Genomic DNA, 27,166 nt, shown 5'->3' on the forward strand with positions numbered 1-27,166 from the left:
ACAAAACACCACCTGGTCCTGCGCCATCTTTACAATCATTGCTAAGTTTGAGCCCATTGCTGCAGCCACTGTGTCAGTCCATCTCATTGAGGGTCTTTCTTTTTTTCTCTGATCCTTTATTTTACCCAGCATAGAGACCGATCCCTCCTGATAACATGTCCAAAGTACCTGCAGATTATTCAAAAGCCAAAAAAAAAAAATTGTTGTGCATTGATTCCAATTCATGATGACCCCAATGTGTGTCAGAGTAGAACTGTGCTCTATAGGGTTTTCTGTGGATGATTTTTCAGAAGTAGATCACCAGGCCTTTCTTCCAGGGCATCTCTGGGTAGTCTTGAACTTCCAGTCCTTTGGTTAGTAGCCAAGCATGTTAACCATTTGCACCACAGAGACCCCACCACTAAGCAACAAGAAGAAGAGGAAACAGAACTACAATTTCCATCTTCAATAAGAATAGGAGGTATGTGACTAAATCTCTGTATGAAAAGAGAAAGCGGGTGAAGGAGCAGTAAATGATTTAGTACAGAGGAGGAAGGTCAATCGTAAGTGCCTACGGAAGAGATACCAAAGAGAATCTAAGTGAAGTGCATTGTGGAACCCCAGAAAGGCTCAAGAATTGAATGTACAAATCATCAAGGAAGACAAATCTAGAATTTCAGGTCAAAGGTAATTTTTACTCTCAATTTGCTGGCAAGAAGTCCAATGCAGTTCTTATTCCTCGTTTTTTCTGTATGACCTATTTTTATTTATCTTTTTTTAATCCCTGGTGTTCTTAAATTTCACAACGATGTGCCTAGAAAAATCAGTATTATGTCCTCTGCTTAAAAGCTTTTATATCATAAGCTCTTTTCCCTTTAAAAAGAAAATTTAAGTCAAACCCACCCCTAGCATTTCATCCTTCATCCTGCTGCCTTATTTGTGATCAAGCTTCATGTTGATTTTCTACCTATATATTACATAGGATTACTAAATTGCCAGGTTGTTCCGTGCTCCATCAACTCCAGCAACATAATTAATACTCCACCAATGCAACAAAAGAGGGCATATGTACATTTCAGAGAATAAGGACTTAACAATTGATTTTTTTGTTTAAAATCAAAAGCACTGTACCAAAAAACCAAACTCGTTGCCATGGAGTCAATTCCAACTCATGGTGGCCCTGTGTGTGTCAGAGTAGAACTATATTCCATAGAATTTCCAATGGCCGTAATCTTAGAGAAGTAGTTGCTGAGTGCAAACCATGTGTACCACCCAGGAAAAAGTGATATAAACCACCAACAAGCATGTTGTTTGCAATTTGCCCTGCGTACACTAGACTACTAACACTGAGTAATATCCCCTAAACTATCTCATGAGGAGAATGGCATAACAAGAGCAGAACTCCTGGAAAACAAAGGCACCAGTCGGGGCTAAGGACAGACCCAAGTAGGCTGCTCCAGACATGACATATTTTTGTTACATTTGGAAAGGTTCTTCTCCCCCAAAGGGAGATTAAAACTCCAAGAAGGGTTGACCTTGGAGTTTCTTGAGGAGGAGTTCACGACTAATCTCTTCTTCTTTTCTTTTTTCTTCATCTACATTTTGATATTTTCTCACAGAAACCTATGTTTCGTATTCTTTATAGCTGAGTTTTTTATTATATTTCAGGGAATTGTCAACAGGATGTTGGATCATCATGGGGCATGTTATAAACATGTGAGCACTAAGGTAAGAGGATTCTGTTATCCAAGAACAATTCATCCTAGGAAAAGCCAGTTTAATGATACATCACTTGAAAATGGGATAAAATTTTTACAGTTAATTTTTTTTTTTTAATTTTTGATTAGGACTCTTGAAAACTACTTATAAATTAAGAAACTGTAGTAGAATAATAATTGTGGTGGGCAGAATAATGCCCCTCGCCCAAAGGTGTTCACATCCTAATCCTGGGAACCTGTGAATATATTATGTTACATGGCAAAAGGGAATGAAGGTTATAGATGGAATCAAGGTTGCTTATCAGCTGGCCTTAAAATAGGGAGATTATCCTGAGTTTTTTCAGTTAGCTCAATGCGATCACAAGGAACCCCAAATGGGAGAGAGGGAGGCAAAAGAGTCAGAAACAAAGAGACTGCATCAACTGGCCATTGCTGGCTTGGAAGACAGAAGGGGCTTAAAGCCAAGGCGTGTGGACAACTTCTAGAAGCTCAAAAAGCCAAGAAAACACATTCTCCCCTAGAGCTTTCAGAAAGGAATGTAGCCCTGCTGACTCCTTGACTTTAGTCCAGTGAGACCCATTTCAGAATGCCATAAAATAGTGAATCTGCGTTGATTTAATCCACTAAATTTGTGGTATTTTGTTACAGCAGCAATATGGAACTAATATACACATATATATTATTGAAAGAAAATATACAATTAAATGCAAAAAGTATACCATTTGAAGATTTATCTTTCACATTAAACAAATAATTTCTTTTATAAGGATCAGCACAAAGTCGGTTCCTATGAGGCAGAGGATGTCCCAAATGTCCAACTTTTCCAAACTGCTCTCCCACTCCGTCATCTCTAACATCAGCTACCCCTCCTCCCCTCAGTACTCTCCCTGCTATCTTTGGGTTCTGTAATTCACTGCAACATCGTCACACAGAACTCATGAAAGCATTATGCAGAAATATTTGTGGTTTAAATATTTTGATATCCAAATTATTCCCTTTGAATTGCCTATTCCACATCCTCCTTGCTGATTTTTACTTCTTCCAATATAGTCCTGATCAATTGTTCCCATGTTCCTTGAGCTACTGTTAACACACTTTTATTGGTTTCCTGGAACCCTGCATCCTTTGCCATCCTTGCAATTTATTTTTGCTCTGTAATCAGACTCTTAAAGCGGCCAATGTCCTGACTGATCAACGAGGCATTCGTGTGATGTGGGGGAAAAGAAACTGGTACTAAGCAAGAGGGATATTTGAGAGGGGCGTGATTTTAGATAGTCTGTCCTTTAGTAAAATTTTTGTGTTATATTGCATTTGCTTATGTCATGGATTGAATTATGTCTCCCCAAAAATGCGTGTATTAACTTGGTTAGGCCATGATTCCCAGTATTCTGTGGTTGACCTCCATTTTATAATTGTAATTTTATGTTAAAGAGAATTAGAGTGGGATTGTAACCCTCTTACCAGGTCACATCCCTGATCCAATGTAAAGGGAGTTTCCCTGGGATGTGGCCTGCACCACCTTTTATCTCTCAAGAGATAAAAGGAAAAGGAAGCAGGCAGAGAGTTGGGGACATCATACTACCAAGAAAGCTGTACTGGGAGCAGAGCACATCCTTTGGACCTGAGGTTCCTCCATTGAGACGCTCCCATACCAAGGAGAGACTGATGCATCACAAGGACCTTTCTCCAGAGCCAACAGAGATAGAAAGCCTTCCCTGGAGCTGGCGCCCAGAATTTGGACTTCTAGCCTACTGAACTGTGAGAAAATAAACTTCTCTTTGTTAAAGACATCCACTTGTGGTATTTCTGTTACAGCAGCACTAGATAACTAAGACAGCTTCCTATATAAGCTTGTTAATTTGGGGATCAAAACAACCAGTATTTGAATAACAAGGACACCTCTGAAGTTCAGCAGTGTTGGGTCACAGAATTCAGCAAGGGGATGGTTGGAGATGAAGCTGAGTCTAGGCAGGTAAGTGGGGTTAATTCTTCAAGAATTTGGGAGGAGTTTGGAGTTAAAATAATTGACTCTGGTAGGCACAGAAAATAAATTAGAGTCCAATCATGAGGTAGAAAAATCAGTTAAGAGGCTCTTGGAATAATTCAAGCAAAAAAAAAAAAAAAACAGATGAGGGACAGGCCTAAAGACAGAAATGTGTAGGTGGAGAAGAGAGGATGGCTTCAGCATATATGAAGGACTTGGTAACTGATTGGACTGTGGATAGCTCAAGAAGGAGAAAAGGGGATTAGAGGATGTGCCGTTATCAATATATTGCCTCTCAGCTCCAAATTCACCCTTCATTGCCTGCTCTGTGAAAGGGAGGTGGGCTATTTAAATAACTTTTCTTTGCTGGCAGGCACAATGTTAAGCTTTGTCAATCTAAGGCAGTGGAGAGACTTTACAGGAGGAAGAAGTTTCCTGTCATGGCTCCAGTGTGCTCTCTCAGCAGCTTCCTGTAACATGCACAGCATCTCCAGCACCAGGCTTGCAGTACACGGCAATCAGCAGTACCCTATAGCCAGCAGTGCCCTAGAGGGTGGAGTTCCAGCACGTTTCACCAGTGTAGCCCCCCAGTGACTTCTCTGACATCCAGTGAGCCATGGCCTGGACCTCAGCCCTGGGGAAGGAGTAGTCTCCTTAGATCGCTCCTTCTCAGCCTAGTGGCTGCTCCTGTATCTGCTATTCCTGTATTCTTATAGCATTCTGTTTACTTCCTACTGGAGTGGGTGTGTGGTACAACCAGTTAACACACTTGGCCACTAACTGAAAAGTTGTTCATTCAAGTCTGCCCAGAGATGACTTGGAAGAAGGGTCTGGCAATCTACTTCTGAAAAATCAGCCATTGAAAACCCTGTGGAGCACAATTCTACTCTGACAAACATGGGGTCTCCATGAGTTAGAGTTGACTTCATTCCAACTTGCTTTTTTGTTTTTAAACTTCTCATTAGTCAATCCCTCTTTGCTCTTAGTTAATTATTCTTTATATTAAACTTTCCCTGTTCAAGTTGTAGTGTGGTTTCCCCCCTTCTGATTGGATTCTGAATAATATAGGATACTCCTAAGAAAGGTCTGATCTAAAAACATAGATTTAGGAGGGAACAAAATGGCCACAGTTTTTCTACATTCTAGTGAGGAATACTGGAGCCTTGGTGGTGCAGTAGTTAAGAGCTCAGTTGCCAACCAAAATGTCAGTGGCTCGAATCCACCAGCCACATCGTGGAAACCCTGTGGGGCAGTTCTACTCTGTCCTATAGGGTCACTATGAGTCAGAATTGACTCAATAGCAATGGGTAGTAGTAGTAAGAGTGAGGAATACTAGACTTAGTCTCAGGAGTAACAGCACTTCTTCTGTTTAAGAAACCTCATTACTAGCCCCTTGGTTTTGAAAGCAGAAACCTCAGAGCAACCTAAATGGGAGAGTTTGAAACCTGGTAAAGTAACAGTAATTTGGAAGTCATTCCTTGGTTAAGGGGAAAACAGGCTTTGTGAGACTGAACACAGCTGCCCTCATGCTTTCCATTAGTTCACTGCTGTTTTCCAAGCCCCTGTTATGTGACCTTGCCGAGGCAGTCTCATATAACTCTCTGGCTCAGAGCCACCTTTGTCCTTGACCACTATAAAACCTCCACCCCCTGCTGCTGAGTGTCAAGATTTGCCCTGATCCTCTTGCCACCAAGACCACTGCCTCAGTATGTAAAGCTCCCTAATAATAAAAACTCCTTCACCGTCACATTGGAGTTCCCCTTGTCTTTCTTTGGTCTCTCAGCACCCTTCAATTTTGGAGGCAAATTTCAAGTTCCTGGTCCATGCCTGGACACTTGGTAGCTGAGAAGTTAGGTTACAACTAGGAACCAAGACATGCTGGAAGAACAGTAGCCTTAGAGACAGCTGGCCCATGCAGATGGCCAGCAGCCTAGGGCACAAGGAGCAGACTTTCTTTCAGCAGAAAGAGCCAAGAAATATTTAAAACCCTAAATTCTGAAATTAAGTTGTTTTGTTATTATTCTCTATTATAATTCCCCTCTATTATCCCTGAAACTTTCACTTCATGTGAAAGGCTGCAGCCAAGGAGGTATGCTGCTCAAATCTCCCTTCAGGAAGAAACTTGCCATTCATCTACAAGGAGTGAAGTTAGCTTACAGCCTAAAATGGTTAGCATCTTCATGTCTACCTTAGTTCTTGAGCTAAGGCCCCACTCACTCTTCCTAAGTAGCAAACAACCAAGCATAGTGGAATACTAGGGCCTGGCCATTTTTGCCCACGTGTAATTCCACCAAGAGGCCATCTTTGCTTTGAAGCTCACCACTGGATTTGCTGAGACATTGACAGATCTACATCTAAACCTGAGGTGCTCCCTGTCCAGTCATGCTTCCTTTGCCTTTTACCTTTCATAAGCATTGCCCCCAATAAACTTCTTGAATTTCTAAGTCTGTCTCAATGTTTGCTTCACAGAGGATCCAACTGGTATCAGTGGTACCAGGAATGGTCTGAGAAAGCAAATGGTAAGATGGAATTTGGGGACCGGATCACTCTTTGTCCAATGGGCTATGAAGACCCCATCCTGGGTATTATGTGGGGCATCCCACCCTAGCACAGGTGGCAGCCTCGTTGCTTGAACTTTCACTGGTGGTTACTTGGGAGAATAATTCAGTAAAGAGGAAGAGTCCGACCAATGAAATCATCCAAGTGTTTGTAATGTATGGGAAGAATAATGTCTACATGGATGAAAATTAGCTACTTGTTACTAAATTGCATTGATGGTCTACAGGAGGGTAAGGGAAAACTCAGTACATTTATCAAACAATAGAAAACTGATTGTGAAGGTCAGAAGGCCTCTTTAGTTGCTTATAAAGAGGCACTTACACTTTGCAGGGGAGAACAAAAACCCTGATGATATAACTCAGATTAATAGTATAGTTGCTGAACTTTAAGAAGGAACTGAGGCAGGTCTGTTATGCCAGGATCAGGATACCGCTAGGGAAAACCTGGGATCCTTACGCAAGGGAAAGGGACATCTAAGTAGACACCTGCATAGATTTTTCTCTTCCCAGACTCCTCTAAGATACCAGAGACTGCAGAAGTGGCCCTGTTAAGAGCTAGCACTCCCTAGTGTGCAGGAAAACACAAACGCCTCTCCTAAGTAAGGCAACAAGGGCTTCCCTCAGGATCTGCCCCCCACCTCCTCCCCTTGTACCAGGCTGATAACTAGTGTCAAGTCACAGCATAACCCAACCAGAGATGTGCTTGACATTATATAGGAAAAAAGGGATTATATTCCAAAGAGCTGCAAAAAAACAGCCAGCATATATTAGTAGGAGCCAGGGGAGTACCCACGGGATTAGTTTTTGAGGGGAATCGATGAAGGGTGACATAACACAAGAACGAATAAGGAGACTTTGTTGACTTGGGCTACTCTCTTGATATAAGGGATTAACACACTGCTGGGATGGCTCCTGGAAATCTAGAGAAGTCTCCTTTCCCCTTGAGAATTCTTGGGAAAATCAGTGAGATCCTCAGATTTCCCACAGTAAATTGTATGAGATTGAAATAATTATATTTAGACACTAAATGAAAGGGCAACCATAGAAAGTTGGAGGACCCTGCTACAGAAGAAGTGAAGCCATGAATTTGAAAGATACACTCAGAAGAGTGTGAAGAGTAAGAAGAAACAGCCTACTGATTGAAAGTACAAAATCTGGGTTAGAATTCCAGCCCTGCTATCCTAATTGTGTAACCTTGGCCAGTTTACTTCACCCTCTGAGCCTCAGTGTCCTCATCTGTAAAGTGGGGATAATAAATGAAACTACCTCAAAGGATTAGGATGAGGTTGAAATAAAGCAGTGTATATAAAGTGTTTAGTAAAGTTCCTGGCCCAGGCTAAATATTCAGTAAATGGCTGTTGTTTTAGTAAAGCCTAGGGAATGCCAATATCACACATGCCCCTCCTCAAGGAATAAATGATAAAGGCCATTCTACCTCAGAAGAATTTAGCATGCACTTAAAGCTTTGCCCACCCAAGTTGCACAACCACTGCCCTTGCATATAACTTTACCAGTCCACAATATAGCTTTGACACCCCTATCCATCTCCCAGGGAAGACAAAGAATATTTAAAAACCAAGACCAGGGTTCTACATTATTCTCCCACACATAGATATAGTATCACTATAACTCAAGCAGAATCCATAGTTAGAGGAACCTTCAAAAAGAAGGACATACTTACTAAATACATTAGCACATCTGTACTATTTTTACCTACCTGTGCCACATGGCATATTCAACATTTCATATAAACTTACTCATTGTTACCTCGAACACTTAACATAGCGCTCCATCAGGTCACGTTTCAAACTGTAGATATGCCACAATCAGACAGTGAGGGATTTCCAAATTGCCTAACCCATCAGATGTTAAAAATAACGCTTACTCAGGGACAGCTGGGGAACCTCATTTGTTTCCCAGTTTTTATGGTTTCCATTCGCAGCTGTGATACTGCCACAGCATTTGCATTGCCGCTGTGGACTTAGGCAACAAGGGGAAAAAGTATAATACCAAAGAAAAAGTGTAAGAGGCCCCAGGAGAATCTTACCAGGATTTGAGATTCCATTTTATTGCCTCAAAGTCCTCACATCTTGCTCCCTTTTGCCTAGACCTCAGCTTCCATTCCCTGACCAGCTCCTTCAGATCAGGAGTCTGTCTTGTCTTTTCAGCCCTCCAGGGTGCTCCCTGTGAACTATCATGGCCGATGAATGCCTTCAAGACAATAGTCTATACCCAGCCTGACCCAAAGACCTCCAAGCAGGGAAAGCTAAGTTTCCTTTGCTTAGTGGTTTCTCACTCACCACCCACTTGTCAGTTTGTCTCACTGAGGTGGTGTGCATGTTGCTGTGATGTTGGAAACTATGCCACCAGTATTTAAATACCAGCAGGATCACCCATGGTGGACAGGTTTCAGCAGAGCTTCCAGACTAAGGAAGACTGGGCCTAGCGATCTACTTCTGAAAATTAGCCCATGAAAACCCTATGGATCACAACAGAATACTGTCCGATATAGCACTAGAAGATGAGCCTCCTAGGTTGGAAACCAAAACCCATTGCCATCGAGTCGATTCGACTCATAGTGACCCTATAGGACAGAGTAGAACTGTCCCATACAGTTTCCAAGGAGCACCTGGTGGATTTGAACTGCCTAGGTTGGAAGGCACTCAAAATACACTGTGGTGGCAACTCTGGATTTGAGCGTACCAATGATCGTGAAGATGGTACAGGGCTGGGCAATGTTTCTTTCTGCTGTACATGGAATCATCATGAGTCAGAGTCAGCTTGAAGGCAACTAACAACACAGTCCTAATACACAATAGTAACATTTTTTGCGATTTTACAATGTGCCAGGAACTGCACCAAGGCTGTATTCAGTTTAATGTGATCCTTACGTTATTAACCTTATATACTGTTATCAGCATGTCCATTTTGCAGATAAAGAAACTAGGCTAACTATCTTGCTGAAGATCACCTACTCAGGAAATAGCTGCTCTGCTGTGAAACAGCCTCCCAGTGAAAAAAACCCCTGGGACAGATAAACTTCTGGTCACCTTCCTAGTCATTATCTCTTTCCTTTTAAGGTAACAGTTCCTAAGAATGTAGCTGACTGTTTGTCTCTCCTTCACATATCCCTGTGTTTTTGGACAATCAGAAAAAGATTAAAGATGTATTTCAAAAGTGAAACATAGCATACTGATCTACAAGAAAGATTCTTCGCAATTCTTATTTTAAGAGTGTTTAATTTTTAAGGCCTAGAACAGCACAAACTGTACTATGCGGACAGTATCCTCTGAGGATCTAGTTAAAATGCACACTCTGACTCAGAGATTTGGATTGGAGCCTCAACTTCTGCATTTCTGGCAAACTCCCAGGTGCTGCTGATGCTGCTGACCTGTGGATCACACTTTAAGCAGTACTTTCACATCTCTGTTCTGCAGCAAACACACCAGCAGCCCTAAGCCCTAAGCCCTCAGCCCCACTCAGTAAGTACACTGAGGCTCTCCGGCTACTCTGGAGACCCTTCCTGGATACTACACACGCCCTTAACCTAAACTACTAACACACCCTTAACCTACTCCCAGTGTCTCCACCCCAACCTGGGCTCCCAGGCCATATCCACTGAGTTCCTCACTCTTGCATTAGGATCACTAAGGCCTTCTGAAAGGGGTCAGGGGCCTGCCTCACTCTTTCAGCTCCATACAGATCCATGTGCTCTGCTCTTACCTACCTCTCTTCAAGAGTGAGGAGGTCACCCAAGTCCCCCTCAGTAGGTGACCTCATCTCTTGCTTAAGGAGATGTCAAAGGACACTCAGCGTAAGCTGTGTCCTCTTTCTTCCCTACAACCTCTAGAAAACTCTATTTCTACATCCATCTTTATTTCCTTTTCCACATCAATGGTGTCTTTCCTGCATCTCGTGATTAACCCTCTGTCTTGGCCATTGATCCAATCCTTCTTCACCTCCTCCAATACCTTCCTTCCTTACTGGCCATCTTTCTTCTTCTCCCCAGCATATCCCTGCTCTCAATCTACAATCAAGGAACCCTCCTGGCACAATGGTTAAGCTCTCCACTGCTAGATGAAAGTTTGGCAGTTTGAACCCCCTCAGCAACTCCATGGGAGAAACACGTGTCAATCTGCTCCCGTAAAGATTACAGCCTAGAAAACCCTACAGTTCTACTCTGTCACATGGGGTCGCTATGAGTCAAAAATTGACTCGACAGCACCTAAGAACAACAACAACCTACAATCAACAAATATTCAGTTCTCCACTAAGAGAAACATCTTTCACTTGTCTCTGCTCTGACCACTCTGCTGAATCCCACCTCTGCTTGGATGACTCATATATGAACAATATCACTGATTGCCACCACCATGCTACACCCCACACCTGCACCTTCCCCACTCTTCTGATCTCAGGAAATGGTTACACCATTCATCTGGTCACTCAGGCCAAAATCCGAGGAGCCCCCCTTTATTTGTCTCCCCGCCCCCCACATCCTTTAGCACATCCTGTTGCTGATTCTGCCACCAAAACATATCCCAAATCTGATTCCTTCTCACCATTTTCAGTGCTTCCAGGCTGGTTTAAGCCACCCTTATCCTTTGCCTGAATTATTCGATAGTTTCCCTTCATGTTTCCAAATGTCAGCTCTTGCCCTCTTTAGCTCATTATTCACAAAGTAACTGAAGAGACCTTGAAAGTTGTGTATCTAATCATGTCACTTCTCTGCTTAAAATTCATCAGTGGCTTCTTCCTTTTGCCCTTAGGATACAACCCAAACTCCTTGCCTGCCTCTCTGACATATCCTAGTGTTCTTCCCTTAGTTTATCACTCACCAGGCACATTGCCTTTGTTTTGTTCCTTGAACACGCAGGACTCATTCCTGTCTCAGGGCCTATGCACTTTCTCTTCCTACAGGCTGGAATGTGCTACTCCCATGCCTTATTTTAATTCTTCACAGCACTTTCAATACCTGAAACTGTTTTTGTTGTTTTCAGACCACCTCTCTCAACTAGAATGCAAGCTCTATAATTGTGGGGACCTTGCCTGTCATATTCACCCAGTAACGAACAAGGAACAAGTCCTTCTAATAAATATGGCTTTAGTGAATGAATGGAGTCCCTGGGGGGTGAAAATGATTAACGCTCTCAAGTACTAACTGAAAGGTTGGAGTTTCCAGCCCACCCAGAGGCTCCTCAGAAGAAAGGCCTGACAATTTACTTCTGAAAAATCAGCAACTGAAAACCCTATGGAGCACAGTTCTATTCTGACAGTCATGGGGTCACCATGAGTTGAGATCAACTGAATGGCAGCTGGTTGGTTTATTGAATGAATAAGTAAATGAGTGACCATACTACTCCCAGAAGCCACAAATCAATTTTCTATCACTCGGGCAAACTTCTGGGATGTCTGTGACCACTGCTTCCCCTTTGTCACCACCCCCACTTTCTCTGTACTGTTACTTCTGCCTTTCACTATTCTTCTGAAACTGCTCCCTTAAATGTCACCATGGTGCTTTGATAGCAAGACTCAACCTCCTTTCTGAGGACTCAGCCTCCTTAAGCTTTATGCATTTGACACTGTTGACCACTTCCCTTTTCTTGTGGAATCTTTACTTAAGCTTCTGAGACACCTCTTCTGTCAACCACATTTTTGCCATCCACTTTGCTACCTGCTTTAACTGCTTCTGATCTCCATCCATGGGTCTTCCCAATTGTCCTGACTTAAAGCTGTATCTATTTATTAAGTCTGCATGCTCTCCTTTGCTGAACAAATTCCCTAGAATTTCAGCTCTTCTGTTCTCATGATTCTCAGCATAACCTTGCATCCCCACTCTCTGGATACCTTCAGATTCATTATAACCTCAGACTCATGTTTGAAACTGAACTATTCATTTCATGTGCCAAACCTACACTTAAAATTTGACTTCCCCATTTCTAATAAGGAGCCACTATTCCCCAAGGATCAAGACATTAGAGTTCTCTCCATATTAACTCGCACGATCTTATTCAGTCACTATGATCTGAAGATTCTTCCTCTGAAATAGTTTTGTTCATCCTTAGTGTCCTATTTCTACTATCAACATCCTTTTCACCTCCCATACAGATAACTACAATAGTCCACTAACTGACCTCCTTGTCTCTTGGATTATCCTTCTCCAAGCTAGTTACTACATCGAGGCCACCTTTAGCAAAATGGTTCCCCATTGCTTAGAGGAAAAAAGCTCATATTCTTTAGTTACTCATTCAAAACAAACAAAGCCTTAAGTTAGTTTTCAAGACTTTCCTTACCATTTCCATTTTATTAATTTTTAAGGTATGTTCTAGAAATGGAGGTATATCCCATCCTTGCTACATTTCTGGTATGATTTTCATCACTCAGGCAAGACGCTTTCTCTCTGCATTTCTATCTCCTTAAATTCTACTCATCTCTTACAATCTAAGTTTAATTGTACATTACATATAAAACATGAGAATACCTCAGTGTGAAATCTTTTTTTTTTTTTCTCTTGATCTTGCATAGAGTTCATCTATAGAGTTCATTGGCATTAATCCTCATAAACAGATGCTAAGCCCGGAGGGTATGACTGGGTCTTCACTTTTCTGCACTAGTACAGCACCTAGTTTGGAAGATGGTCACTTACAGTTTATTGAATTGACTGTTTTGAAGCTTAAGTCTTCTAAGTTCATTTGTGGGGTGGGGGGCAGAAAAATGAGATAATGGATAGGATAAGTCAGTGATTACATTAATAAACATGATTTAAACTGTAAATTTTATTATAACAATATTAACTCCTATGTGTACAAGTTATTGAAATTTTTACTTTTCTCTCATTAACAAAAAGTTTTTTCAAGTCTAGATGAAATTCACCTAAGTTTTTAACTCCAGAAAGCCTCATCTTTTAAAAAAGTGCTTTCTCACCATCTAGTTACCACTTATCGCTTTCCCTACACAATCAAGTTTTTTGAAAGAAGAGTCAACAAGGAGAGTCTTTAAAGTCTACACTCTTCTCTGTTAGTCTCACCACATCTTCAATTACTACATAGTAGGCCTTCAAATTGAATGATAGAAGTAAATGGAAACAATTAAGAAGTTATTTCCCACAAATACAGCCCACATTTGCATACAATACTCCGAAACGCCCGTAGAGTTAAGGAGCCTACCTCCAAGGGTTCAGTCCTGCGAGGCTTGAGAAGTTTGAAGTGGGAAAGGGTGCCCAAGGTGGTAGGTCTTCTCTACTCCCCTGTCGAGTGCCTCTGCCTCTCCTTCATCACTTAGTAATGAGTCTCCTGCTCCCCAGAAATGAAATAAGATGGGGGAGAGGGGAAACAAGGGGCAGGAAAGTCCTGGCACCAACCTAAGCTGGAGTTGCTTTCCTCTGGATTTGTGAATGTTCAAAGCTGTCTCTTTGTTGGAGGAGGGTGTTGTGGGTTTTTAGAGGACCCTCCCAGCAACATTAAGATGCACATCCCATAACACAGGCCATGTGTGTTCCTATGGCTGGCCACCTACATTTTCTTCCTCAGCCTTTGGGGATCCTGTGGCCTATTTACTTTAAGCTCAGAATCCTCCTGACCAAGCAGTCCTCTCTCCCCTGTGGCCCATACGGGGAAACACTCACCCTGACAATCCGGAAGCACGGGCTAATTCTAGTGCAGCCCCCTCTCCTTCCCTCTGCCACCAGAGTGACTAGCTGTCAGCCCCAGCCTCTGACATTTACGCTGTTTCTGGAAATGGTCTGCTATCAGCACCTTGGCCGCACAGATGCTAGTGGACACAGGTCAAAGTCAAAGTCTACTTGAAGCCCCTCACAGTCTGCCTGGGATAACGTGAAGCCCCCTCACACCAACCCCACAGAGGGGAAAGGAAAATTCCATTGCACTGTAACAGCTTCTCCCAAAGCAAAAATTTCCAACCACAGCTTTGTCTTTCCAAGCATTCAATCCTTTTAGATCTTCCAGATGGAAGGAGAGCTAAGGGTGACAGAACTGACTTTGGACCACCCCTACGAAGGCAGGAGGAGTCCTGGTGGTACCATGGTTAAGCATTCAGCTGTAAACTGAAAAGTTGGTGGCTCAAACCCACCAGCTACTCCTCAGGAGAAATACGTGGCAGTTTGCTCCAGTAAAGATTATAGGCTTGGCAACCCTATGGGGCAGTTCTGCTCTGTTCTGTGGGGTTGCTGTCAGTTGGAATCGACTTGACAGCAACTGGTTTCAGGTATGAAGGCAGAAGTCTGGGCCTCACAATTTCAAGGGGGTTAAGATAAAGACTTGATATTAGGAGGGTGGCTGCATAATAATCAAAGGACAGGAAATATCAGTCAGCCTGAGCATCCCAATCCCAAAGCATTCTAGTTTGTCAGAATTTTCCTCTCAGATGCTTCTTGCCTCACCAGGGAAAGAAACCATGGATGATGCTTTAAAGCCTGCTGACTTCTCGCAGAGTAGCCACGCAAGAATGCTGAGAGCACTAGGGCTCAGCTACTCACTCTACCTGGACTTGAGTCTGCCAAATCCCAAATATAAACCCCCCTATGTGCAAATCATAGCTTTGTTGCTCTGTTGTTGCTGTTAGGTGCCATTGAGTTGGTTCCAACTCATAGGCATACTATGTACAACAGAATGAAATGTTGCCAGGTCCTGCACCATCCTCACAATCTTTGCTATGTTTGAACGCGTTGTTGCAGTCACTATGTCAATCCATCTTGTTGAGAGTCTTCCTCTTTTTCACTGACACTCTACCTAACCAAGCATGATGTCCCTCCTGGTAACATGTCCAAAGTAATCAAGACAAAGCCTTGCCATCCTTGCTTCTAAGGAGCATTCTGGTTGTACGGATTTGTTTGTTCTTCCAGCAGTCCATGGTATCATCAATATTCTTTACCAACACCATAATTCAAATGCATCAACTCTTCTTTGGTCTTCTTTTTCATTGTCCAACTTTCACAAGCAATATGAGGTGGTTGAAAATACCATAGCTTGGGTCAGGCGCACCTTAGTCCTCAAAGTGATGTCTTTCCTTTTTACACTTTACAGAGATCTTTTGAAGCATATTTGCCCAATGCAGTGTTTTCTAAACAGTTTTATAATAGTTCAGACACAATAAAGTGCATATATTTGAACTGTAAATTTGCTGTTTTGATATATATACATACACCTATGGAACCATCGCCACAGTCAAGATATGGACATACATATCAATCACTACCAGAAGTTCATGTTCCTCTTTGTATTCAACCTTTTCACACATCCCTCCCTACCCCCTTCCACAGCCCCAGGAAACCACCAATCTATTTTCTGTCTCTGGGTAAGTTTGTATTTTCTAGAATTTCATATCAGTGGAATTACACAGCTTGTCCTCTTTCGCTTGTTTTCTTTCACTCTGCATACTTATTTTTAAATTCATCCATGCTGCAGGTATCAATAGTTCATTCCTTTTTATTGCTGAGTAGTGTTTGATTGTATGACTATACACAGTTTTTTTTTATCCATTCACCTACAGATGGGTGTTTAAGTCAATTCCAGTTTTTGACTATTACAAAAAAAGCTGCTATGGACATTCATGTATGAGTCTTTGTAAGGACATATGCCATTATTTCTTTTGGGTAAATTTCTAGGAGTGAAATGGGTGGTGTATGTTTAACTTTTTAAGAAACTACTAAATTGTTTTCCAAAGTGATTGAACCGTTTTATTTTTCCATCAGTGGTGTTATGAGAGTTTCCATTCCTTCAAACCATAGGCAACTCTTAGAATGGTCAGCCTTTGTAATTTTGGACATTCTACTAGGTGGGAAGTGGTATCTCATTGTGATTTGTATTTCCCTAATGACTAATGGGTGAAATATTGAATGACACAGGAAGCATCAAAAGAAGATGGGAGAAATATACAGAGTCACTGTTCCAAACAGAATTGGTTGACACTCAGCCATTTCAGGAAGCAGCACATGGTCAAGAACTCATGGTATTGAAAGAAGAAGTTCAAGCTGCACCTAAGGCATTGGCAAAAAAAAAAAAAAAAAGCTCCAGAAATTGACAGAATACCAATTCAGACGTTAATTGAGCTCTAGAAACACTCACTCCTCTAAGCCAAGAAATTTGGAAGACAGTTACCTGGCCAATCGGCTGCAAGAGATCCATATTTGTGCCCATTCCAAAGAAAAGCGACCCATCAGAATTCAGAAATTATCAAACAATGTCATTAATATCACACACAAGTAAAATTTTGCTGAAGATCATTCAAAAGTGGTTGCAGCAGTACATCATCAGGGAACTGCCAGAAATTCAAGCCAGACCCAGAAAAGGACATGGAACAAAGGATATCATTGCTGATGTCAGATGGATCATGGCTGAAAGCAAAGAATACCAGGAAGTTTACCTGTGTTTTACTGACTATGCAAAAGCATTCGACTGTATGAGTCGTAACAAATTATGAATAACATTTCGAAGAACAGGAATTTCAGAACACTTAATTGTGCTCATGAAGAACCTGTACATAGATCAAGAGGCAGTCGTTTGAACAGGACAAGGGGATATTGCATGGTTTAAAATCAGGAAAGGTATGCATCAGGGTTGTATACTTTCACCGTATTTATTCAATCTGTATGCTAAGGAAGGAGACCTGGTGCCACAATGGTTAAGAACTTGGCTGCTAACCAAAAGGACGGCAGTTCAAATCAACCAGTGGCTCCTTGGAAACCATATAGGAAGTTCAACTCTGTTCTGTAGGGTCGCTATGAATCAGAATCCACTGGACTGCCAACACCAAGAAGAACTCAGCATCAAGACTGGAGGAAGACTGATTAACAACCTGCAATATGCAGATGACATAACCTTGATTGCTGAAAACAAGGAGAACTTGAAGCACTTACTGAGGAAGATCAAAGGCTACAACCTTCGGTATGGACTGCACCTCAACATAAGGAAAACAAAAATCCTCACAACTGGATCAATAAGCAACATCATGATAAGTGGAGAAAAGATTGAAGTTGTCAAGGATTTTGTTTTACTTGGATCCACAATCAATACCCATGGAAGCTGCAGTCAAGAAATCGAACAACATATTGCATTGGGCAAATCTGCTGCAAACGACCTCTGTAAACCGTTAAAAAGCAAATATGTTACTTTGAAGAATAAGGTGCATCTGACCCAAACCATGATATTTTCAATCACCTCATATGCACGCGAAAGCTGGACAGTGAACAAGAAAGACCAAAGAAGAATTGATGTCTTCAAATTATGGTGTTGGTGAACAGTGTTGAATATACCGTGGACTACCAGAAGAAAGAACAAATCTGTCTTGGAAGAAGTACAGACAGAATGCTCCTTAGAAGTGAGAATGGGGAGACTTCATCTCACGTATTTTGGACATGTTGTCAGGAAGGACTAGTCTCTGGAGAAGTACATCATGCTTGGTAAACAGAGGGTCAGCAAAATAGAGGAAGATGAGACGGATTGACACAGTGGCTGCAACAATGGGCTCAAACACAGCAACGATTGTGAGAATGGTGCAGGACAGAACAGTGTTTCGTTCTGTTACACACAGGGTTGCTATGAGTCAGAACCAACTTGATGGCACCTAACAACAATGACTAATAATGTTGAACATCTTTTCATGTGATCATTTGCCATCCATACACCTTCTTTGGTAAAGTGCCTTTTTTTAATGTGTTTTTTTTTTATTGACAAAGCATAGCTTTTGTTTACACAGCAATTTTTCCTATGAATGTAACCAGTGTGCTTACTTATCATCAGTAATGTTAGAAACATTTTTAAGACGTATGCAAGTGCACAAGTGTGTGTACATAAAAAAAAAGTGTACATACACACACACATATACATATAAATATTGATTGACTAATTCCTTTTGTAAGGATTAGTGCAAAGCTTGTTCCCATGAGGTGGAGGTTAAAGATGTCCCAAATGTCCAACTTCTCCAAACTGCTCTCCCACTCCATCATCTCTAACATCAGTACTCCTCCTCCCCTCAGTACTCTCCCTCCTGTCTTTGGGTTCTGTAACTCACTGCAACATCGTCACACAGAACTGAAGAACCATATCTCAAGGAAATGGCTCATGTGGTTGTGGAGGCTGGCAAGTCCCAAATCGGCGGTCTAAGCATCAAGATGGAGACCTCCCCTGACTCATGTCGTTGAGGGCCTGATGAACCCAAAGAGGTGAGTCAGATGACAAGCTGGTGGCTCATGGGGCTGTGGAAGCTGGTAAATCAGGTCAGACGATAAGCTGCTGGCTCAGGCTCTGAGCACTGGAGGTCAGAATATCATAAACCGGATGCGGGATCCAGAGTGAGAGAGAACTGCCCCAGAGCACTCACACACATTTGATGCAGACCACACCCTCAAGGAAAACTCCCCCTACTTGAGAAGGCAGTGACTTGAGTCATGTCCTTAAGTAAGGGTAGCGACTAGGGTAAGGGTGGTGGCTTGAGCCACATCCTCTAGCAAGATGGTGACTCCAAGATACATCCCTAATCCTGCCTCATTAACACAAGCATAGAGGTTAGTATTCACAACACAGCACAAAATGGAGGACAATTCTACAATACCGGGAATCATGGCCTAACCAAGTTGACACATAACCCCAATCATCACATCACAGGTTTCATACACCCTATCTGCATAGTCCCACCCAGTCATTGTGTATGAGTCCCAAAGATTATGGCTAGGAGGGCCATATTAAGTAATTCATTGCGCTATGTGTGTGTGTGTGTGTATATAACCAGTTAACCAGTTCTCATCAAGTAGACTGTGACTTTCGGTGACCCATGTGTGTCAGGGTAGAGCCATGCCCTGTAGGATTTTCAATGGCTGATTTCTCAGGCCTTTCTTTAGAGGCACCTCTGGATGGACTCTAACTTCCAACTTTTTCACTTAGCAGCCAAGCACATTAACCATTTGTATCACCCAGGGACGATAGATAGATAGATAGACAGACAGACAGATAGATAGACAGACAGATAGATAGATAGATACACATGCTAATCAGCTTTGGAGAAAGTTCTGTGACAATATGCTAGAAAATAAAATCCCCAGACACCCCAAAACCAGCATCAGCATAGTAGAGCTAGGTGCACAGCAGTATCTGATCATCGAGGTTTCCCTTTAAACAAAGAAGAGGCTACAGCCCCTGTTATACCGTTGGTGCTGTGGCCTAACGGGAAACGTTGCTGCAGCCCATAGGAGTGATGACGGGTGCAGGTAACCTGGGTCTTCCCATGACAACACAATAGTTAGCCAAAAGGTGATAAGAAGCAAATATACCCACAATGGAATAGAGTACGTGGACTGAGAAGCCACAGGCTGACCTAGGTTTGTGTCTCCTTGGGCTAGTAACCAGGGTTCTGGGTAAGCTGACCAACCTCATTTTCTTCCTTTGCAAAATGCGAATGAAAGTAGCTATCTCACATGATTGTTGTGAAAATTAAGTAATGAATTTATACAGCAGGTAACATGGTGCCTGGCACTCAGGGTCAGCACAAATTACACTCCAGCTTCTTATAACGAAGCAGAAGTTTAACGTGGGGATTAAAACCATGAACTCTGGGGCCAGCCAGACTGGCCTACAGCCCCTACTGAAAATTCCTAGCTGTGTGACCTGAAATAAATCACTTCACCTCTCTGTGCCACAAATGTCCTCGTCTGTAAAATGGGAATCACATGGTACAAATCTCCAAGGGTTGTTACATATGTTAACTGAACTCATATCTGCAAAGTGGTTAGCATGGTGGTAGCAGGCAGTGCTTGCTATGATGGCTGCAGTGATCCCACTGAACTCAAGGCAGCGTATGAGAGGGCTCCTTATTGTGTCCAGTAATACTTCATTCCCATCATTCAACCAATAGCTCTTTATAGAGCTGCTACTATAAGCAAGCACTAAAGTGGGTGCTGTTATTAGTGACTGAAAAATTGCAAAACATGGACACTTTTCTGACCCTGAAGACCACAAACCCTAAAACAGGAAATATGGTTGATAACACGAGCCAACATGGTATGTGACTATTGCCAAATTCCCGTGTAAATAGATGGTAGAGAAATTCAGGGGCAGAGGGCCGTGGAAGTGGGAGGGAAGTACAAACAGTAGGAAGAGAGCCAAGGGATGAAACTGGACCTTTAAAGAGGAGTAAGAATGTGAGGAGACCTCGTAGTGCAACGGTTAAGTGCCCAGCTGCTAACAGAAAGGTTTTTGGTTCAAACCCACTCAGCAACTGCCCAGGAGAACGAGCTGGCAATCTGCCCTCCATAAGGATTGCAGCCTAGAAAGCCCCATGGTGGAGTTCTGCTCTGTCATACCGAGTCCCTGTGAGTTGAAATCAAAGCAACGGCACCTCACAACAACAACAAGCAATGTGATAGTCTAAGAGACAGGGAGCAGAGATTGTTCTAGACTATGAGGAACGTTCTGGCTGTACTTCTTTCAAGACAAATTTGTTTGTTTTTCTGGCAGTCCATGGTATGTTCAATATTGTTTGCAAACACCATAATTCAAAGACATCGATTCTTCTTCGGTATTCCTTACTCATTGTCCAGCTTTCACATGCAAATGAGGTGACTGAAAACGCCATGGCTTGGGTCAGGGGCACCTTAGTCCTCAAAGTGACATCTTTGCTTTTGGACACTTTAAAGGGGTCTTTTGCAGCATATTTGCCCAATGCAGTATGTCGTTTGATTTCCTGACTGCTGCTTCCATGGGTGCTGATTGTGGATCCAAGTAAAATGAAACCTTGACAACTTCAATATTTTCTCCATTTATCATGATATTGCTTAATGGTCCAGTTGTGAGAATTTTTGTTTTCTTTATGTTGAGGTGCAATCCATACTGAAGGCTGCAGTCTTTGATCTTCATCAGTAAGTGCTTCAAGTCCTCTTTGCTTTCAGCAAGCAAGGTTGTGTCATCTGCATAACGCGGGTTGTTTATGAATCTTCCTCCCATCCTGATGCCACATTCTTTTTCACACAGTCCAGCTTCTCGGATTATTTGTTCAGCATACGGATTGAATAAGTATGGTGAAAGGACACAACCCTGATACATGCATTTCCTGATTTTAAATTACAAACTATCCCCTTGTTCTGTTTGAATAACACCCTCTTGGTATAGTACAGGTTCTTCATGAGCACAATTAAGTGTTCAGAAATTCCTGTTCTTCCCAATGTTATCTATTATTTGTTATGATCCTCTAAGTCAAATGCCTTTGAGTAGTCAATAAAACACAGTTAAGCATCTTTCTGGTATGCTCTGTTTTCAGCCAAGATCCATCTGACATCAGCAACGACATCCCCGTTCCACATCCTCTTCTGAATTCAGCTTGAATTTCTGGCAGTCCCTTGTGGATGAACAGCTGCAACTGCTTTTGAATGATCTTCAGCATAATTTTACTTGTGTGTGATATTAATGACTTTGTTTGGTAATCTCTGCATTTGATTGGATGGGCACCGATATGGATCTCTTCTAGTCAGTTAGCCAGGTCTCCCAAATTGCTTGGCATAGACAAGTGAGCACTTCCAGCATTGCATTCGTTTGTTTTAACATCTCAACTGATATTCTGTCAACTCCTAGAGCCTTGTTTTTCAACATGCCTGCAATGCATCTTGGACTACTTCCTCCGGTACCATCGGTTCTTGATCATATGCTACGTCCTGCAATGATTGTGAATAGACCAATTCTTTTTGGTAGAGTGACTCTGTGTATTCCTTCCATTTTCTTTTGAGGCTTCCTGCATCGTTCAATATTTTGTGCATAGAATCCTTCAATATTGCAACTGTAGGCTTGAATTTTCTCTTAGTTCTTTCAGCTTGAGAAATGCTGAGCATGTTCTTCTCTTTTGGTTTTCTAACTCCAGGTCTTTGCACATTTCATTACAATACTTTATTTTGTCTTCTTGAGCCCTTCTTTGAAATCTTCTGTTCAGCTCTTTTACTTCATCATTTCTTCTGTTCGCTTTAGCTACTCTGTGCTCAAGAGCAGGTTTCAGAATCTCTCTGACATCCATTTTGGTCTTTTCTTTCTTTCCTGTCTTGTTATATGATCTGTTGTTTTCTTTGTGTATGATGCCCTTGATGTTATCTCACAATTCATCTGATCTTAGGTCATTAGTGTTAAATATGTCAAGTTTATTCTTGAAGTGGTCTCTAAATTCAGGTGGGATATACTCAAGGTTGTACTTTGGCTCTCGTGGACTTGTTTTAATTTTCTTCAGCTTCAACTGAAACTTGCATATGAGCAATTGATGGTCTGTTTTGCAGTCAGCCCCTGACTTTGTTCTGACTGATGACATTGAGCTTTTCCATCATCTCTTTCCACAGATATAGTCAATTTGATTCCTGTGTATTCCATCTAGTGAGGTCCATGTGTATAGTTTCTGTTTATGCTGTTAAAAAAAGGTATTTGCAATGAATAAGTCATTGGCCTTGCAAAGTTCTATCTTGTGATCTCCAGCATCATTTCTATCACCAAGGCTGTATTTTCCAATTATTGGTTCCTCTTATTTGTTTACAACTTTCGAGTTCCAATCACCAGGAATTATCAATGTGTCTTAATTACATGTTCGATTAATTTCAGACTGCAGTAGTTGGTAAAAATCTTCAGTTTCTTCATCTTTGGCATTAGTGGTTGGTGCATAAATTTCAACGACAGTCGTGTTAACTGGCCTTCCTTGCAGGCCTATGGATATTATCCTATAACTGACAGCATTGCACTTCAGGATAGATCTTGAAATGCTTATTTTGACTGTGAATGGGATGCCATTCCTCTTCAATTTGTCATTCCTGGCATAGTAGACCATATGATTGTCCAATACAAAATGGCCAGTACTAGTCCATTTCAGCTCATTAGTGCCTATGATATCGACCTCTTTCTGTTCCATTCCATTTTCGATGGCTTCTAATTTTCCTTAATTCATGCTTCCACCGCTCGTATGTTACTTTGTTGTATGTGGTGGCTTGTGTGTTGCCGTGACGCTGAAAGCTACACCGGCGGTATTTCAAATGCCAGCAGGGTCGCCTATGGTGGACAGATTTCAGAGGAACTTCCAGCCTAAGACAGACTGGGAAGAAGGGCCTGGTAATATACTTCTAAAAAAAAGTGAACAGTGAAAGTTCTATGAATAGCAGTAGAACATTGTCTGATATAGTCCCGGAAGATGAGCCCACCAGGTTGAAAGGCACTCAAAATACAACTAGGAAAGAGCTGCCTCCTCAAAATAGAGTAGACCTTAATGACGTGGATGGAGTCAAGCTTTTGGGACCTTCGTTTGTGGATGAGGCATGACTTAAAATGAGAAGAAACAGCTGGAAACATCATTAGTAATCAGAACATGGAATGTAGGAAGTACGAATCAAGGAAAAATAGAAGTTGTCAAAAATGAAATGGGACACGTAACAATCAATATCCTTGAAACTTCCTGCAGCTTAAATTAAGGAAAGTAGCAAATGTGGTATCATGAAAACTGATTCCTCCCAGCCTCTTTTCTATCCTCCGGTGACTTCTAAATTTTACCTTCCTTCACCTTGAACCTGAGCCAAAACCACTGAGGGCTATAATTTTGAACTAAGTTTATCTTTTCAACAAGCTGAATTAACTTTCCTTCTCTTTCCCTCACCCTTTACTCTCTGACTTCTCCTCAGCTCACCTCCACATCTTCAAACTCCTTGCTCTGAACAGAGCACGAAGTGGAAACCAAAACATTAATTACTTTAATAATTTTCTTCTGATCCTCAGGCAGACATGGTGGCAGCAGGGAAGGTTTTGCCTATCCCCCAGCCTTCACACAGAATCCAAAGGAAATGAGGTTGATCCTTTGCTCAGCTTTCTGTAATGACTAGTATCAAACACTACTGAGAAACTTCATTATTTTAGTGTAAGCTACTTCTTAGTTTTGCTTTTGAAAGCCACCCTCTAATGGTAGAATTTAGTCACTGTGTGTGTGTGGGTGTGTGTGCATGTGTGTATGTGTTAAACCAGTACTGTGTTCTCCCCCTACATGTAAGACTGTAACCTGATAGTTTATGTATGCCTCTGTCTATGCTTTTTTTTCCCAACAGGATGTTAAGATTTTTCAGATTGAATGCTTTATTTTTCTGATTTACTGTCAGTCACATGATGCAAGGAGACATTTTCCTACTCTCTATATACTTTCCTAATTCTTCGAAAATATTCCCTAAGCCCTAATCTTATTTTTTCCCATTTTTATTTTTCCCTAGAATAAATTGACTTTGTTACAGAAACTCATACAGGTGTTGGGACGACTGGAGAAGTAAGAGGTGATTTTATTCTAAGCGCAAGTGAGTTGTAGAAAAGGTGAGTCTTTAATGGAAGGCAAAACATCAGAGTCATAACATCCAAGAGACACCAAAAACAGTCATGTTTATTTCAAAACATAAAGTTGAGTCCATATTAATAAATACTTTTAACACCGATTGTAGGAAAATAGTGTGCATGTTATAAGAACACAATTTATGAAATAACCAGGAAAAAAATTTAAAAAGGTAGTCCTGTATCTCAAGACCACTAATATGACACTCTGGGAATAAGTAGGAGTAGCCTCAGGAATGTTGTGCGGAACTGGGGGAGGAAGAGAGAAGAGCCAGCAAAATCAGAAGCAATTTTGTCCCTGGATGATTCAAATGGTTAAGCACTCAGCTATTAACCAAATGGTTGGAGGTTCAAATCCACTCAGAGGAGGCTCAAAAGAAAAGCCTGGCAATCTACTTCCAAAAGATCACAGCCTTGAAAACCCTATGGAGCGTAGTTCTACTCTGACGCACACCTGGTCACCATGAGTTGGAGCTGACTCATTGGTAAGTGGTTTACCTGTTTTTCCTCACTGCAGCCTTAAAATTTAAAACCTAGAGTTGAAAAATATACCTTCACACACATAACTGGTTCTATGGGTGCCGTCTTCCTCACTGTTGGAGAAGAATCACTAGTAAGTGGATAAGGTCAACAATGGGAAACCAGTCCTGAATTTGAATCTAGGTCAGATCACTGTGGCTGACAATGGGGCTGTGGGCCCCTCAGAGGCCAAGAAGGAGTTGCTACAGCTTGTACTTAAAAGCTTAGGCACAGACCACAATATCATTAACTGGAGAGTTGAAGGCGCTCCATAGGCTGACAGCCACCACCACAAGCTCTGTCTACAGTCCTTTCAGCACTGTCTTTGTATAAACCCCACATTCAGTCAGCTGACCTGCAATTTAGTCCTCCAACCTCTAGAGCTCAAGGACACATTAGCCAGGCAGCTGCCTAGGCCCCTTGCCCATGGAAAGAACCCAGCTAGTTTTTTTTTTCCTAAACACTCAAATAAAACAGAACCTCGCATATTTGAGGCCCCGTCTCTTAATGATAATAAACTGTAGAGAAGTGCTCCCAAAAGGGACAAAGAGAGACCCTTCTCAGGTCAGCCTCAATGGAAGTGGAATATGTGGCGCCCTCAGTGGCTTCTAGGCACGGAAAAGGACCCTCGCTACTTCTGGCTTCCTCAAGTCTGTTTCTCAGAAGACATGACTTTTCTAGCTGAAGTAAGTGACCAAAAGCTGAAACCTAAAAACCATCACTTCGGTGCCTGTTCTCAGGAAGTTTCTGGGTAGGATGAGGAAGAAGAGAGCTCTCCTTCATTTTGTTACTTGATGTTGTGGCCAAGAGGAAGCGGAAGATGGCTAAAGAGGGCAAAAGAGGTTTCTGCCTAATACTCTTAGAACAGATTTGCAACATTGTTTTAAAGGCAAGAGACCCACCACCAGTACCACCAGTAGAGCCTGAACTGGTTTGTATCAAGGGCTGAGTTACAGCCTCTGGAAAATCGAAAGACAATGAACTAGTCAGTACTGTGATAAGACTGAAAATGTGCTCTGGCACAGGTGGAGACAGGTGAAGGCCAAAAGTTAACTAAAGAAGGGCCCCATCAGGACAGCTAGAGGCACCTTAACCTCCATGGGTATTAGAATCACAGGGCATTTTGTCTCCTAAGTAGGAAGGACCTCAGAGATCTCCTAGCTCAACTGCCTTTTCCAGAAGAGGTTCTTTAGTCCCGGAGAGGGAAAGCAGCCCACCAAGATCACACAGGCTGCTTTACCTGCTGGGGGCACACGGGAAGGGGCAAAGAGGTTCAGTGAGCAATGCTGTGCAGGTGAACAACGAGCACGTGGTTAATTACATTCAGAATCCCCTGCAGAAGACAACTTCCCACCCCTGGGCCTTTTCTTGTGGATTCATCCCTGAAGTGGACAGCTGCTGGAGTGAGCATAACTGTGGGGTTCCCTCAGGAGGGTAAGGAGAAGCTGCAGGCATGTCCTCACTTCCCAGTCCGGGAGACCACCTGGATGGCTTTGATCCACTCAGTGCGCTCCTTGGGGGTGGCCGCTTGCAAGAAATAGTGCACCTCATCAGCCGTGATGATCTCAAAAAGGTTCTCTTCGTCACTCTTCTTGCCTGGTGAGAGAGACAGTGAATAACAGTGCCCGCAGGCAGCAGAGGGCCACCCGGTCCACCCTCCCTCTGCAAGTAAGAAAATTCTGGTTTCTCGAGTTCTCTAAGAACATGAAATATATGGTTTTCAAGAACACATACTTATGACTTGCTGTATATGAAGAACAAAGCCAAGCAAAGCCAGGCAATGCTGTTAACTATCAGGAGGAGGGAAAGTCCCTGCAGGAGGGCACAAAGGGGGCATTTTGGTATTGGTCATAACCCATTTCTTGATCTTCTAGTCATGGTTATACAGGTGTGCTCACTTTGTGAACATTCATGAAGATATACTGTTACAGCATATACTATTTTATGCATGTATATTGCACTTTGATCAAAAGAAAAAGAATGTAATAGGAAAAAAATTACATGGTCTTTAAATGTACCAACATTGCATGATCATATCTATTGTATGATTACACATGATATAGTATTCAGATAGGTAGC

The 27,166-nt window shown here is 42.1% G+C and overlaps 1 protein-coding gene across 1 annotated transcript in view; it reads right to left on the reverse strand.

Annotated features, from left to right (window-relative positions):
- Positions 1-24,593: 24,593 nt before the first annotated feature.
- The window catches only part of PLEK (pleckstrin), a 33,488-nt gene continuing 30,915 nt past the window's right edge, over positions 24,594-27,166 (reverse strand). Inside the window, exon 9 of the mRNA XM_049856420.1 lies at positions 24,594-26,683. Within this exon, the coding sequence (XP_049712377.1) occupies positions 26,547-26,683 (137 nt within the window). The 3' untranslated portion in view covers positions 24,594-26,546. The remainder of the gene's footprint in view (positions 26,684-27,166) is intronic.

Source organism: Elephas maximus, chromosome 17, assembly GCF_024166365.1.
Source record: "Elephas maximus indicus isolate mEleMax1 chromosome 17, mEleMax1 primary haplotype, whole genome shotgun sequence".
In the NCBI taxonomy this organism is placed as follows: domain Eukaryota; kingdom Metazoa; phylum Chordata; class Mammalia; order Proboscidea; family Elephantidae; genus Elephas; species Elephas maximus.